We start from the raw sequence: 15,650 nt of genomic DNA on the forward strand, positions 1-15,650 counted from the left end.
GATCATCAATGACTTTGTTACGTGTTGTGAGGATTGAATCCTTTATTCAACTAAACTTATTAAAGACGAAAGACATGATAATTGATTTGAGAAAACATGGTCACACACATGAAGTCACATCCATTAAGAGTCAGACAATCGAATGCGTACACTCCTACAAATATCTTGGGACAATTATAGACTCAAAACTAAACTTTGATGCATATTGTGAAGCCATATGTAAAAAGGGGCACCAGTGTCTGTTCTTCATAAGGAAACTCTTATTTCCACATTAGCAAAACTATGATGACTTTACTTTATCGTGCTTTTATTGAATCTATTTTCTTTAGTGTATTGGTTCGGGAATTTATCCTCAAAGAACAGGAATAGTTTGAGTCAAATGGTTAAATGGTCTGTTCGGCTAACAGGGGAGTCACAGGTTAACCCAGCATCCCTGTATACTAGACAGCTAAAGTGGCTGGCTGGCTCGATACTTAATGATGACTCCCATCCTTTGTACAAAGAATTTCAGCTTCTTCCTCCTGGCGGAAGGTTTACTGTTGAAAAGTGCAGAACAAAGTGGTATAAAAACAGCTTTGTTCCGGCAGCTATTAATCAGCTGAAGAAGTCTTAGCAAAATATTTAATATAATACTATTGATGCAATGTCTATTTTATTTCAACTTTTTATATATTGTCTTTTGGAACGTGGAGCACCAGTTTTATCATGTCATTTTAGATTTTTAGGTCATACACTGTTTTGTGTTGTTTTGAATAAATGTGAAAAGTACAAACTCACCCACTGCAGATCAAATTTACATACGGGTATACATAAAGTTAACTGAACTGAATCACAGGTCATTACAGTGATCACTGATATGAAGAGACCCTATTACAGTATGACCACGCTCCCTGTGACCTGTTGTTTGTTTTCACACTCACTCACTGTACATCACTTATCTGAACCCAGTTCAAATAATCACAGAATATCATACTCCCGTATCTGAAATGAGGATATGGGATTGAAGATGAAGTCTTGAAGCGCTTGTGCAACACTCCCTTTGGGTTCAATGTCCCTGGACATTGCACAGGGAGCTCCTCACAGTGACCCGGGTCTCAGACACTGTCCATATGCCTGTTAGTGGGGCTTCTCTCAAACATATACCCCCATCCCCCATCAAAGGCAAGTCTATGTAATCCGGGGTGTCGGAGGGTGTGATGTGTGGGAGGGGGGGGGGGGGGGGCAGGGTTAAACTGGGAAGTAAAACAATCTGTGTCTATGTTCAGAGAGTCTGTGAAGAAATGTTTGCTACAAAACACAAACAAATTTACTATTCTTAAATGGGGTTTGGGTTCTTCTGCCAAGTCCCTGATATCGGTGTTGATTGAACTGTTAATCTCGGGGTGTTAGTACAAAAGTACAACAACAAGTTAGAACAACAACACCAGTGAAGGCTAATGGATGACATGGTTTCACAGTGCTGCATATTATGGTATCTTGAGTCAGAGCATTGCATTTACCGACGGACACAGGGGAATACTTTTAAGTACTTAAAAACTTCCAGAGGCTTTCCGATGTCAACGAGAGACAAGGTTGTGCTTCTCAGATTTGTCAGCAACCTAGAACTAGGTCTCTTGCGCCGGCATTACAATGTGCAGGAGGCCTCATTATGTATGCTCAAAGATATGCTATGCTAGAATATTCTATCTGCGGCCAACTTTAGGGTGGAATAATCAGTGTGTTAGCTCTTTGCTAGCTGCTCCGGCCTCATGCATGCTAATGTACAGGAAGGAGCGAGACAGACAGGCAGATATTAACGACACTCTCCCGAAAACACGGACCGCCTGTATTTGGACCAACAGGAAGAGTAGACAGCCTACGGGTCCTGACATTTGGGACCTTGGCACAACATTTGACGCCCCGTGATCCTAATCAGACTGATGAGGCCATTGAGGCATGCTGGGAAGTGTTCCCTACAGGGCGGCGTGTCTCTGTGACGTCAGGTAGAGAGGCCGTCATCCTCTCTCTCTCTTTCTCTTTCTCCCTCTCTCCTCTCTCTCTATCTTTTACTGACAGACCCTTATGGAAACTCACTAAGATCACCCTATAGTACTAAAGTAAATGATTAAGCGTCACATGACCCACATGACAATAGCATATTTCTAAGAGACAGTCATCAGAACATATGCCGCGTACATATGACGCTCCGATGCTGTTCTATATCTGTCATAGATCACAATGTACCTGAACCAACTACAATGTCTGGAACAAACATGGAGTTGGGTACAAACCACAATGCCAGCTCACTGAATAGGCCATTCATCTATGTGTAATCGATGATCATTGCAAAAATGGTTAAAAAAAAATTACTGGCCTATCACAAGTTTCCACTTGTCCATGACTGTCATCTGGTTGATTCACTGGTTACAGTATACGTTACAGCCATACAAAGCATAAGCAGTGAGGAGGCGGCAAGTGTGTATCTACCAGATACCCACAATTAATCATAGTGACCTTGGATCAATACTGAGTTTAAGTAGCCCTTACAGGACAAATGGTTAGAATGAAAGTATCTCTGTAGCAATTACAGCTCTTGGGGAGAAAAAAAAACCTTGAAGAAATAATCGAGATAAAATAGCTGTTGTGTACTGGACTGATATACAGTACTTACTGTTATGTATTATAAAACAGTAAGTACTGTATTTCAGAATAATGTGTGTTATCACTATTTGCTATATTGTTATTATGCTTATTTTTGGCAATGTGTCATTTTGTGTAATGCGTTAGAAGTCAGTTGTCAGATTTCCACCCCACAGTCCAGATACACAGCATTCTGTCGTGCAGACCCTTGGTTAGACCGATTACCTGGGTCAGTAGCGGAGATCACAGCCCCAAACAAGAAACAGTCAGTCAGGAGGAAGTCCCCTTCTGCCGACTGGCCAGCCACAACCATCAGCCTGGTGAAGGCGTACATGCAGGCCCTGGAAGAGAGGAAGGAGGCCACATGGGTGAGGTCAACAGGGAGCGCACGCCACAGCCAGCCCATTAGTCATCGCCACAACCACAGCTGGGCCTCTCCCCCTAGAGCAGTGTGGGTAACGGGGCCAGACGCTGGCTGTGGGTGACCTGTCTGGACTCTGGGGCTGGCTGCTCAGCACAGGCGTACACACTCGAGACTTGGCTGGCCACCGCTTATCTGATGTACGTAGCATAGGGGAGCAAGGAAGATAGGGGAGGAAGTTAGCCTAGCGTGCTACCGCTCCTGGTTGCGGAGGCTTGTAGCTATTCAACTGGAGAGGAGAAGCAAAGTGAAAATCTTTGGTTCCTAATTATGATAGCCTATTTTAGGGGGTTGAGACTGGGGAGGCTGAGACTGTCCTGGTAAGTTGAGGAGCTGAGGAACATTTTGAATAGGCCACATTCTCCTTGATAATGTCCCAAAAATACAACTCCAACCTGAACAGACCCGGCAGCACACTAAGCATCAGAGGTATGTACATCAACCGGGTCATACTGGGTGCCTTTAGTGCATATGGTCCTTCCTGGCCATGTTTGGAGGTTAGATTGTGTGTTATTTTCACTATTAACATCAGGTGTCATACAACATCAGGTGTCATACTGTTGTTTAATAGGCACTGTAGGCCAGCATATGTAGATATACTGCTGGATGCTTTGAATTTGAACTTCAAACAACCTGAATGAAATTTCACTTCCGAAGTCAAGGACAGCACACACTCACTGGTTTGCTAGTGGGCTAACACTTAATCCTGTTACTGACAAATATCCCATAATGATCTGGCAGTTCTGCGTGTCCCCCGGGGACTTCCTTCCTTTATCATAACCCGGTTACCGTGGCAACGTGTTACACCCTGTCCTCTGAGGGCAGCTGGGATGGATTGAGAAAAAAAACAGGCTCTAGGGCTGAACGATGATCAGAACGCTATGATAAATATGTGGGAAGAGATCTGCAATGTGAGTGTATGTTTGTCTTTTAAAGGGGAGGCCTCGGCTGCTGTTGCTGTTATAATAGCAAATACTGTTGTTCCCCTTCTGACAAGCCCTCCTAGCCCTTCAGAATTTGACAGGCCGACTAACAAAGGCACGGGATTGGTCAAGGCCCGGTTCCTTGGAGTCAAAGAATGTGCATGTGATGCGACATGTCAAACCATGTAGGATTCTCCGGGGAATGTTCAACTCGGGGGAGCAGAGGGGGGAGAGAGACACAGTCAGACAGAAAAGCGGATCTTTACGGTTTCGTTAAACCAGACGGTACTTTCTCAACAGAGAGATCACACAGAGAAAACGTGAACTTTCACACAAGCCAGAATCAACCACAAGTTTAAGCAGGGGCCACGTGCCATAACATTTGACATAAACGAACCATGTTTGGAAACAAGTTGATAGACATTGTTAAAATGTTCAATTAAAATGCCTTCATTTGTGCAATTGTTGCATCCATGCATGCTTTATCTTAACACGGTGATATTCAGTGCAGTCGCAGAACCATAGTGACCCTACAGTATGTTGGCACTTAACCCAGGCAACCCTTCAAAGCACACATACACCATCTAGTGGTTACATATTGAAACTCCTCTAATTCAGCACGACTACATGCTACAGTAAAATATTCATGAGCTGCACAATTTATTGAACACAGTATTAGAATTCCGTCTTACAATGAACACACATATAGATAGAAGCAATCACTGAGCAAGACCATATGATTAAGATTAGTGCTTTGACAGGATAAAATGATTAAGTGTTTTACTTAAATACATTGTGAACTGACATACAGATGTGTATTAGATATGTGTGAACAATATATTTTTATAAGCATATAATACATTCTCCCCAATGAAGCTTTTGTCAGTATAGTATTATACTATGAATAGCTTCCTTATTCCTAGAACCAAGAGTAGAAATGTCATACTCACCCAATACCAACACAGGTGATGATTGTCCCCATGAAGGCAAAAGTCAACACTGAGCCCAAATTGTCAATGAATCTTCTCTGGAACAGACAGCATTCGCAAACATGTCAGTGACACAAACAAATAAATAGTAAATTATACAGACAAAATTCAATTTGTATGTATTCATTCAGCAGACTATTAGGGGCAAATGATGTGTGTGATTACAATCCTTGTATTCAGTAACAGTCCCAATTGTACCTCATAAACATGCCACTATGTGCTTTCTGATGCCAAAAACATCCTTCAAAATCCCCCCAAATCCTTCTTTGACATTTATTCCTTCCCTGCCAGGACTAAGCATGACAGCAGTCTTACCTGATTGAGGCAGTACGCTCCATGGAAGATGATGGGTGGCAGAAACAGATTGAACAGGACTTCTGGATCAAAGGTCATCTGTAACAGACAGAGCCATTTTGCTTGTGACTGACAGGGGCTGTGGGGGGAGGACAAGTGCTTTACTGAATGTGACAACGTGAAGGACAGCAAGCCTTCACCAGACACATTGCTCAGTTTGATGGGAGACACTCAGAGCCCACAAACTCCAGTCTTCCACAATACCTCCATGTCTCAAATCATTTTTTTCAGGACTTTAAATGCCCTCATCAGTCATTTGTATAAGGAATTATAAGACTAATATTTAAGTGAAATCATAGTCAGGAATTTGAGAAAGGATGCACAGACTCAGTGACTACTTGTATGGGAGTGTACTATCATGATTGTGTCAGGTAAGTGAGGCTGAGACGGAGGAAAATGCAGGTCTGGCAGATTTGAATGAGCAATACAACAATCCGAAGGTATGGCCAAAGATCAAAGTACAATTCTTAATTGGAATCCCAACCAGGAAATTCACAATAGTAAACGGCTTGGTATCGACAGAGACAATTGCAACTGGTCTATATGAATGAGCAGTCTATTTTAAAGGGTGGTGGGTGTGATTTGTATTCCGATCGGTATCCCAATATTCCGCAGAAGGCGAGGTGTCCGTGTGTTGGTTTGGGAGTTGCAGCTTGCATCAGCCCGGTTCACAGTCTGAGGTGCACTTAAATAAACGGAGTCGTTGGTTTGCTGTGACATGACAGATTGGTTAAACGCATCTCTTGATTCTCTTGAAAAACTAATAAGTGATGTTCTTACATTCAAATAATGTTCATGGTCTCTTGTGTCATACTGTCCTGCTTTAGTCTTGTTGGAACTACGCTAATTCCCAAGGATATCCTAGTCCTAACCTTCTCGAACAATGACTAACTACCAACAGTACTGGTCTATCACAACTTGTCTACAACTCAGTTAAGGACCTCAAATCTACACTTCATTTCCTACAATGGTGGCTTTTAAAGCCTGCTCAAGAAAAATGACAAGCACAACAGTTGCTGTCTAAAAGAGTCACATTTCTATCATATTGTTTCTGTGGACTTGCAAGGAACCAGCCAACCAGACCAAGGTGGCACAACAAACTTCTTGTGTCAGTTTTCTAAAATGTTAGGAATTAGTGGTTCAAGATAATGTCGAAGGTGTAGCAGTACATGCACAGAAAACAGATTAAATAACCAAACCCGTAAATTGAAAATGGCAGCTTTTTCGTTTTCTTCAAGGCAGTGGAAAATAACCAATGCTCTGTAATCTGGAACACATCCAAGGTCATCACTGTGTGCAAGGGATTGTAGACTGCAGTCAAATAAGATATCTAGTCTATGATAACTTAATTTAAACCATGTCACATTCATAATACTGCGAGGTGCAAAAACTGATTTCTAATTAAGATCAAAATATTAATATTATTAAGTCCTCTTATTTTTCCTGCATAAATTGTCGACCAATATCACAGATAATTTCTGAATGCTTCAGCTACACTTCACCGATGTTTTTTATTTAATCCCAAAGGGTTTTTTGTGTACATATTCTTGAAATATTATTTCTATGAAAAGGCACACACAAGTACAATGCAAATACTCAAAAGGGATGTTATTTTGAAATGCGGTAATCTTGCTGTATTCTAATATTTGATGGGAAACATGTAATCTGGATGGCAACATATTGTGTGTAAATAGGCTGTTAGCACGTTTCTTATGCTAATCCTCACCTCCCCTCAAAAGCTTGAAGTGCAACGAGCAATGAGCTCTATCTACAAGTCAGACCAGAAATTGCTGCCAACGCTATAATTGCTCGTAACATTGTGCCTCGATTATCGAACTCAATACAAATTACTTTTTGGAACTATCCACATGGACATTTTTTGCATAATTACTTACCGCCACTGCACGACAAACGAAACCCTCAATAACAGTGACTAATAAGGACACTGTAATAGCAAAATTATGCATATTGCAGGAATTTTGTTACAGGGGCCACATGCACATGTGAGTCAAAGGGCCGAGGTATGCGGAATACACTAATTGCCTCTTCAACCAAGCAGTGCTAAATTTAATCAGAGCTCGCATTTTAGTGCCCTGCCTCCCCTACGGCACATATCTAATGGACTCTGTAATGCAATGAAATCCTTATCTCTCCTGCTGGGGATTTCGTACATATCAGGCTTAATGACCTGAAGGCCACACCAAATGTCTGGGCTCACCTAATGGTGTCGTCACCCCCGCTGGATTCTTAATGAGAGCCCTCCATTGTGAGGGGCCAAAGAGTGCAGAGCTATTAAATGAAGTTATGCTTGGTCCCAGAGAATGTGCCAGGTTCATTGTCCACTCTGCCAATTGCTCTCTCTCTCTCTCTCTCTCTCTCTCTCTTTCTCTCTCTCTCTCTCTCTCTCTCTCTCTTTCTCTCTCTATGTCTCTCTCTTTATGTCTCTCTCTCTCTTTCTCTCTCTCTCTCTATGTCTCTTTCTCTATTTCTCTCTCTCTTTCTCTCTCTCTATGTCTCTCTCTCTCTCTATCCCCCAAAGGCCATTAGGAGTACATGAATGAACCACACTGATGAACGGTAATATCTGGAAAACCTTGGCGTGGGTTGGTTGGGTTAAAGATATACAAGTCTGTGTTCACATGTCTAATGGACGTAAGATTGGAGTTGTGCTACCTTATATAAGTCTGCTGTCAGAGATGATCCTTGGCCTTCAAGGAAGTTGACCTCTCCTACATGTTTGTAATGGTGAACATGTGAAGTGACATTGACCGTTAGTGTCAGTGGGGTGTTGTTGAGGCCCACACAGGCGTACACTTCCACTGGCTCGTCTTTGTACACAAAATCCACGGATTTCATAATTGCACCGAGAACCATACCTGAAAAGCAACACACAAATTGACACCCTCAACAAAAGTCAATGCCATTTCAGCAATAGCCCAATTACATTCAGGGGGGTAAAAAAAAGTTATTTGTAATAAAACTTAAAATATTTATACTGGACACGGCCTTGCAAAAAAAAAGTACTGTAGCATTGGTTAAGGAAACATGAATCCTGTATATGATATTTGTGTGCAATATGCATCATGCAATTGTTAACAACTAATTGTAATTATATATGGTTTGAAAAAGGAGAATAGGTCTCCAGCACAGGGAACCTGTAGAATGCAGTCTATAAGTATGTGTAGGCCTTCAATTTAATGACATGTCCTTTCAACAGTCTGTGAACATGCAGCAAGGGAGAGATGCTCATGCTCCCTTTGAAATGGATTCCCTCAAACCACCTTGAAGTTCATCCCCCCAAAAATCCACAATTATAAACATTTCGAAAAGAAAGTTTACAACTTTTTGAACTAACGCTTGAGCTTAAACTTCCGTACTCACCATACAACATAGCCACACCACTTACATGCGTACATCGAAATTGACGTTGTTTCAACCACCAAATACTTAAAATTGAAACAATTAATAACGCATTTAAAGACAGTAACATAACAGTATCTTGTCTGTGTTTCATAATGCCCGTCAGCATTTTAGAAGTTTAGTTTCAACTATAGCCCCAAACGATAACTGTTCGATATGACACAAATTGTGGTACATCCGCATCCTACACTTTGAAAGGTGTAAGCTCGCGCCGATACCATTAGGTGGCGGTCAATACAAAGGAATAAACAGCGCAAGTTTAGCGCATTTTCAGGACTTAAATGAATGTGTGTAAATGGTGTGTTTTTAAGTGTTTTTCATTGTACAGCACGTATTTGTTGCATGTGATGGTTCCTTACTAAACATATCATAATTTGGACGAATGGGTTGGCCATGGGTCACTATTAGAATCTGCAATTAATTTTGGTCTTTACCATTTACATTTCTTACTATCTCAAAATGTGAATTTCTGCTGCTAGAAAAGTGCTATGCAGACATTAGGTGTATGCACAACCTACTGAATTCCCGTAAGCTCAGTTAGGGTGAAATAATGAGTATTATCAGGCCAATCTAATTCCCACTTGTTAATTGGATTGGGAAAAGAGAGGAGAAAAGACAGGAGACAACAATGAAGGCGGGACTGTTCAGCCATATGTGGCGTATCTCAAATTAATGAGTTTTATAAAGTTAATGCCATCTTCTTCCAAAGCACTAGGATCAAACTTGCTTGAGGCTCAGAAGCCAATTAAATATTCATGGCCAGCTCCCTTTGCATTCCCCTGGTTCCACAGATGTTACTATTTTTGCAAGATGGCCCCCCTTCATCATTTGGGATACTGTCCAATTCTTCCAGTGCCCACTCTTGATTCTGGCCCAGTTTGAGCCTTCTGGAATAAATGACCACATGCCTCTACAGCTGTAAACTGTCATGGAAGGCTACGTTTAAACTTTTGCAAATGTATATTTTGCCACGTGCAAGTTTAAGGCACCAGACATGAAAAACACATTCATTAACTTGATTCATAGAGAAACGTACATTTTATTTTAGAGTAAGAATAATGCAGCTTTTACGTCTACACCCACATTGAGCATATACCAATTGCCTTTCAGTGTTCAGATAAACGTTGGAAATGCTATTTTGAGAATATAATACAGGTGCATTTAAAACAATATAACATTATCTGCCACTAGGTAGCTCAATCCATAGTAGGCTAATATTTGTAGGGGGCGGAGTAGACGAGTCAAGCTTGTAGCAACTGCCTAGCAACCATTATCGTAAACCGACGAGGATGTCGCAAACACTAATCTCTCTATGTTGGAAAAAAGTCCGAATAGAAAATCCATTGTGGTGTTGAAGACGAGTGAGCTACAGATAGACGAGAGAAAATAATGCTCCGTTACTTTAACCGAGGAGAGCCCGAACCTTATCGGATGTACATGGATACCAATGCACAATATCGATATATTTATTTGTGATAATAATCGCAGCATTCAATCGGAAATATCCGGTAGATGAAGAGTTAAGAGCCGACATCACAACTGTTTATTTCACAAGCTAGGCTAACTGGCTAGTTTGAATAGGAGCTAGGAATTGAATCGGAGAGCTCGTTTGAGTTTTCTTGATAAGGGATATTAGTCGCGATGTGGGATACACGCTTCTTTTGATTTTGCCGCTTGTGATACAAAGTAACCATCCCTTGTCTCGTAAGTAGACGCAACTTTAAAGAATGAGACAAGTCAGCACCAAGCATTGCACGGAAACGGAGTGAAGAAAGTCACACAGGTTTGTTTGACAGTTCTTACTATGTGTATTTATTCGAAGCTTACGGTGACTTTAACATTGATTATTTCAATTCGGCAACAAAGCATGTGGTATCCATCTGTTTGGTTATTGTCTTTGCCATTTTCTGTTTATAATATCTAGGCTATTTGGTTAATGTGTGTAGGCTAGGGCTATGTAACTCAATATGAGAAAATGGGCATCCAAGCAGCTTGCCTGTACCAGCGAGAACAACTATGCACAAACCCCAACTATACTAGTAAACTACTCAACACGGCAACGCATTTTGTGGTTCACAATAGTCGACCTTTATTCTCATTCACACTCAAGAAGCTATTTGATTACAACTGCATTGGCATAGGTATATTTTGCAGCTATATTTGTAGAACGATATATTTTTACCCATTGGTGCCTACTTTAGCCTTGGGTGAAATATGCGGACTGAACTTGTTTGAAATGACCAGTACAAAAACAACCTTGTATTGGTTTCAAATTTCTTTGCAGTTTTCAGACCCTGGAAACAATGTAATGGGATTCCACAGTGCTGACCTCATATTGTAAATATGATCTTTGCATTAATCTTTCAGTGTGTGTGTTTGTGCGTGGCATGCACACACACTCACTAACACACTGACACAGACCACACACACAAAAATATTAATCTCTTACAGACAGATCAAATTTCCATTAATCAGAAGACCAAAGTTTCCAAAACACATACTACTGAGCACACATTCGAGTGGTCAAAGGAATGTACTCATCATATAGGTTAATGTTTGTTGGATATTAATTTTTGACATCACATATACCCATAAGTTGACTAGGTCACATATATTTGTAAGTTATCGATGATAAAATCATTACTAAACATTGACCATTTGACAGTCATGACACAGTACCAGAGATCAGAGCAGACAAACATAAACCGACTATAAAAACAGAATGTTCAACTAGTATGCATACCTCAGGCCAGTGTGCGATTGCTGTAACAACAACTTGTATGGTGAGAGTTCATGTAATGTTGACTTTAAAGTAAACAGAGATGGATTACAATTTTTGCTTTGTAGCTGGAAGCGCAGCATTGTATTTTCATAAGTGTTGTCATATTGGTCTTAACAGTTCAATGAACCACAAATGTACAATACCTGCTTTACAGGACACCAATAGTGGGGAGCATCTTGTAAAGGGTTGAGTGTTTGCTGAACTATGAAAATACATTCATGTGCTCAGTCAACTCTAGAAGTAGCTAGTGTTAAAACTTGCTGCATGGGGCAAAGCCAAGTTCCTGTAAAAGGACCCATAGGAAGAGTCTAGGTTAGACCTTCTGTTTGGACATTACTTGATTACACTTCAGGTTAAGATTTTATTGTACCCTTGTTATGGAACATGGTTCTTGATTAAACAGGATTTTTTTCCTATTCACTTAATTCACAAGACCAAAGCTGTCTTGTGAATTAATCTAATTTATTATCTAATTTACTAGTATTTTTTGCTCAATTGTAGTCATTGTCTAAAGTTGGACCCAATATGAACAATCACTTTGTATCAGCAGCCTTCCCAAAACACAGACGCGCACACAAACACACACACACATTCAAAGTGACTTCTCAAGTGACTTGCCGCAGTTTGGAACAAATACGGCTGCATTGACATTCTCATTAAATCTGTTAGCATTCAGTTCTACCCTGAGATAAATAGAAGAACGTTTGGGTTTGCGGCTAATTGGTGTTCATATTTGGAGGACTCAATTTTCCATTAGTCGAGTGTGTGTTCCTGTCGTTTGTGTCCATCCGTCATTGTCTGCGCTTTCCTCCTGCGGAGTCATCCTGGCTGTGGATGAATGTTTTTGTGATCAAACATTATTGACTCCCCCAGTCGATAACCTTGGCAACTGTAGTTCTTCTTTCCAGCTCTAACCTCTCACTGCAATGGACGGTAGAGAGAGAGAGGGGCCCTGTTCATTGTGAGATGTCAGAAAATGACTGCAGCAGTGAATACGCTACTCATCCAGACGTGGACAACACAGTTTGCTTCAGCACCTTCCGGCAAATCGATGGATCTCTCCATCCTCCGTCCCGCCATTCCTGTTCTCTATTCCTTCTTGTCCTTGTGTTTATTTTATAGACGTTATGCTCTCTCTCATTAGTTCTCTCTCCCCCTTTCTCTCACAATTTTTGTTCTTTGTCTCACTATCTCTTGCGCAGTATGTCTGTTGCCCTTTCTCTCTTTTTGTCCTAATTTTTCTATTACGCGACATTTCCCTGTTTCACATATTTAATTGGTTGTGTGCACAACCAATGAAATTAATCAAGCATGTTCACCTCTGGCTTGACTCTTATTATATAATAATGAGGGTTAGCCTCAGGCACTGATAGGGATAGAGTGAGCTTGGGAGTAGCCCTGAACTGATTTGGGTATTATCTGATCCAACAGACTTAAACAATCAGAGAGGTGCAGAGGGCTGTTGAAGAAAAGAATAAAAATGTTATCTTTTTCTGCTCACTTCCAACATCCACATCATTTCATCATCATCTGTTAAAAACGTTACTTTTTTTTGTTGGTTTTTTTCTTCTTCTTCAGGGTGTCATTTCGCACCTGCTCCGTCGTCTCACTCTTTTGTCATTTGTTTTCAAAGCAGCGTGGGTCCCATCGCACAGCCCCATGTCTTTTCCGTCTCAGTAATGAGCCGATTTGCGGCTCTTAACATCTGCCAAAACTTTGAGCATGCCGAATGTGACACTCGGCTCCCATGCATGAGGAGACCCCCACCCCACCCCCGTCTCTCCCCCCCTTGTCCCCCTTAGAATCATGGCTCCTCGTCTTCTACTTTACAGACTGTGCGAGTGTGCCTTGGAGAAACTTTTCTTCATCACTTTTTTGGCAGCCTCTCTTCCTGATGAGAGGTAATTTGGCGCTCACTCCAAACAGGGCTTTCCCTGAGTAGAGCACACTAATGTGAGGGCTCATAACCCCACCCCCCCACACACACACACACACAGTTTGGGATGCCTGCCTGCGCCCTTCCCTGCATTAAAGGGGACCGACATGCACGGAGGCCTTGGGATGCCTAATTTAAAACACACGTTCCTGTGGGCAGAATGAAGTTGGCCCGGAGGAAAAACATTACTTGTTTTAGTTTCACTGCAGTTGTATTAGGGCCCAGCACATCTGTATCGGAATGAGCTACGTCTGGATGTAATCAAGGGCTAGCGCTGAACCTTGTCCATGCCGAAATACTAGAAGGCTACTTTACCAGAGACACCCACTTAGTTTATTGCATGATACCATGTCTAAGTAATGGTGTGCACACTCCAAACAACTCCAAACAGAAACACCAGAAACCAGGACTTTTTCTCCCCCCAAAATTCTGCTATTCTTCTGCTGATGTTATGGCCGTGTAACTTGAGAAAGAAGCTTTGCTTCAGTTTTCCTTTGTCGCTTGGCCCCGCGGCTCGCTGTGGGTGCTCACCGTGACTCGGCCTGTTGAATTCACACGTCGACAGCTTGAGCAGGTCTAATCCGCCCCGAGGTCAAAGGGTCACGGAGCAGCAGGAGTCGCGCACACCGACCGTACGCACTTCACGCTCTACATTTGAGATATTCAAAGGATCTGACCCCCCCCCCCCCCTCCGAACCCTCTCCACCAAAACCGTAGAGCAATTTCCCCATGTAAGCCCCAGTGATTAGTAAGATCATGCCCACCATACAGGTGGTCCTCCTTAGGTAATTGATGCCTGACACGTTCCTCTGAGAGCAGGCAGGTAAAGAGCTAGAGCCAAGCCGGGTGCTAATCTGTAGGAGCCTCAGCCAATGCATCTCATTACTGCGGGGACGCCGGAGCAGTTCCAGGGCTTGTTCCAGCCCGCCCTGACTCTCAGCGGTCGGTTCCAGAGAGGGTCGGGGGGTGGATTTGTAGCGTCTCCTCAGACAAGGCAGGAGATCACGCTTTTGAGATCCCAGCTCGACCCACATCTCCCCGCCCCCCGATCGGGGCCAGTGTCAACCCTGTGATACTTGGTGCTGGCGGTGTCAGATGCTAAACGGCTCATCGAATGGAGGATGTTTCGTGCCAGGGATGTTCAAGTGTTCTCCTGAGAATGTGAACAAAATCTGGCTCCGGTCACTGCCTGCCATAGTTGTGAGGACGACGTCCTACGTGCATCTTGTATACATTTTTTACCGTAGAGACATCATTTTGTCCCTTCTTGCTCACACCTTTGAGTCTGGCACGACGCACTCTTCTCCTTGTTTTCCACCACTGCCTGTTGAATGTGAATGCAATGCACTTGTCTGGTCTGTCCTTCTTCTTATTTCTTACTTTTCTCATTTTACTCTGGAGGGGCAGGGAGGGTGTAATGGATGATCAAAATATTGGTTTATGAGCTTTTCACTTTAGGCAAGGTTTTCATGTGCTTTCACCTGAATCTTGAGTTTTGCCAATTAGCTTGTGCAATGAAATGTAATGTGGTCCATGAAATATACATTGGGAAAGTTGCGAATGAGAAATACCGCAGGTACCACTTGGCGTGTAAGCAAATCTACTGGCCATGCAGAAAGCAAAGAGGCTCAGTTTGTGTCCCTTCTCCAATTGTTAGTTTGGTTCCAGTAACCCTACGAAAGTAGTTTTGGTTTGCTGCATTTGCAGAGAAGAGCTTCAGGCCCAGAGCTTGGTGAAGCTTTCACATCCCCCCCACCATTAATATATGCAGTGATTTCAGTGGTGTTCTTCTTGGCATCAGGAGTGAGGTGTGAAACATTGACGTGTGTGTACATCTGCTCGTCTTGTTCTCTCAGTCATGTTCTTCAGCCACTCCACCATTTACAGAGCGCTGCTCGGCACAGAGGGCCCCATGTTACTTCTGATGTCAGCCATGACGCTTTGAGCGCAAGGCAACCGTCAACACTCGCGATTATGATTCGAGTTTAGCTTTACTCCTCAGCTGGGCCCTCAACAGTCAGCCATAATGGGCATGTCGAAATTAGCGCTAATTGAGGACTGCCAATTTGCACGGTCAAAGCCATTGTCTGGCTCACATAAAATACTTTTAAGTGTAAAGTCTCAGCGCTACTTAGCAGATCAGGGTGGTGCAACATGCCTCTAAAGTCAACCCAGGTGGTTGAAAGCCTTTGTTAGGGCATTGTGT

The 15,650-nt window shown here is 42.4% G+C and overlaps 2 protein-coding genes across 2 annotated transcripts in view; one reads left to right on the forward strand and one right to left on the reverse strand.

The window, feature by feature from the left end:
• LOC146275252 (sodium/hydrogen exchanger 9-like) overlaps nt 1–8,821 on the reverse strand; it is a 68,707-nt gene extending 59,886 nt beyond the window's left edge. The window contains exons 1-5 of the mRNA XM_084702759.1: nt 8,688–8,821; nt 7,980–8,182; nt 5,268–5,345; nt 4,914–4,990; nt 2,845–2,960 (exon numbers count right to left, since the gene is read on the reverse strand). Coding sequence (XP_084558885.1) covers nt 2,845–2,960; nt 4,914–4,990; nt 5,268–5,345; nt 7,980–8,182; nt 8,688–8,820 — 607 coding nt within the window. The 5' untranslated portion in view covers nt 8,821. The remainder of the gene's footprint in view (nt 1–2,844; nt 2,961–4,913; nt 4,991–5,267; nt 5,346–7,979; nt 8,183–8,687) is intronic.
• A 1,260-nt stretch (nt 8,822–10,081) lies between these two features.
• The window catches only part of dipk2ab (divergent protein kinase domain 2Ab), a 29,764-nt gene continuing 24,195 nt past the window's right edge, over nt 10,082–15,650 (forward strand). The window contains exon 1 of the mRNA XM_084702761.1: nt 10,082–10,509. The gene's annotated coding sequence lies outside the window, so the exon portion shown is untranslated. The remainder of the gene's footprint in view (nt 10,510–15,650) is intronic.

The sequence above is a fragment of the Hypomesus nipponensis genome, chromosome 8 (genome assembly GCF_054491055.1).
Source record: "Hypomesus nipponensis isolate SF chromosome 8, ASM5449105v1, whole genome shotgun sequence".
NCBI lineage: Eukaryota > Metazoa > Chordata > Actinopteri > Osmeriformes > Osmeridae > Hypomesus > Hypomesus nipponensis.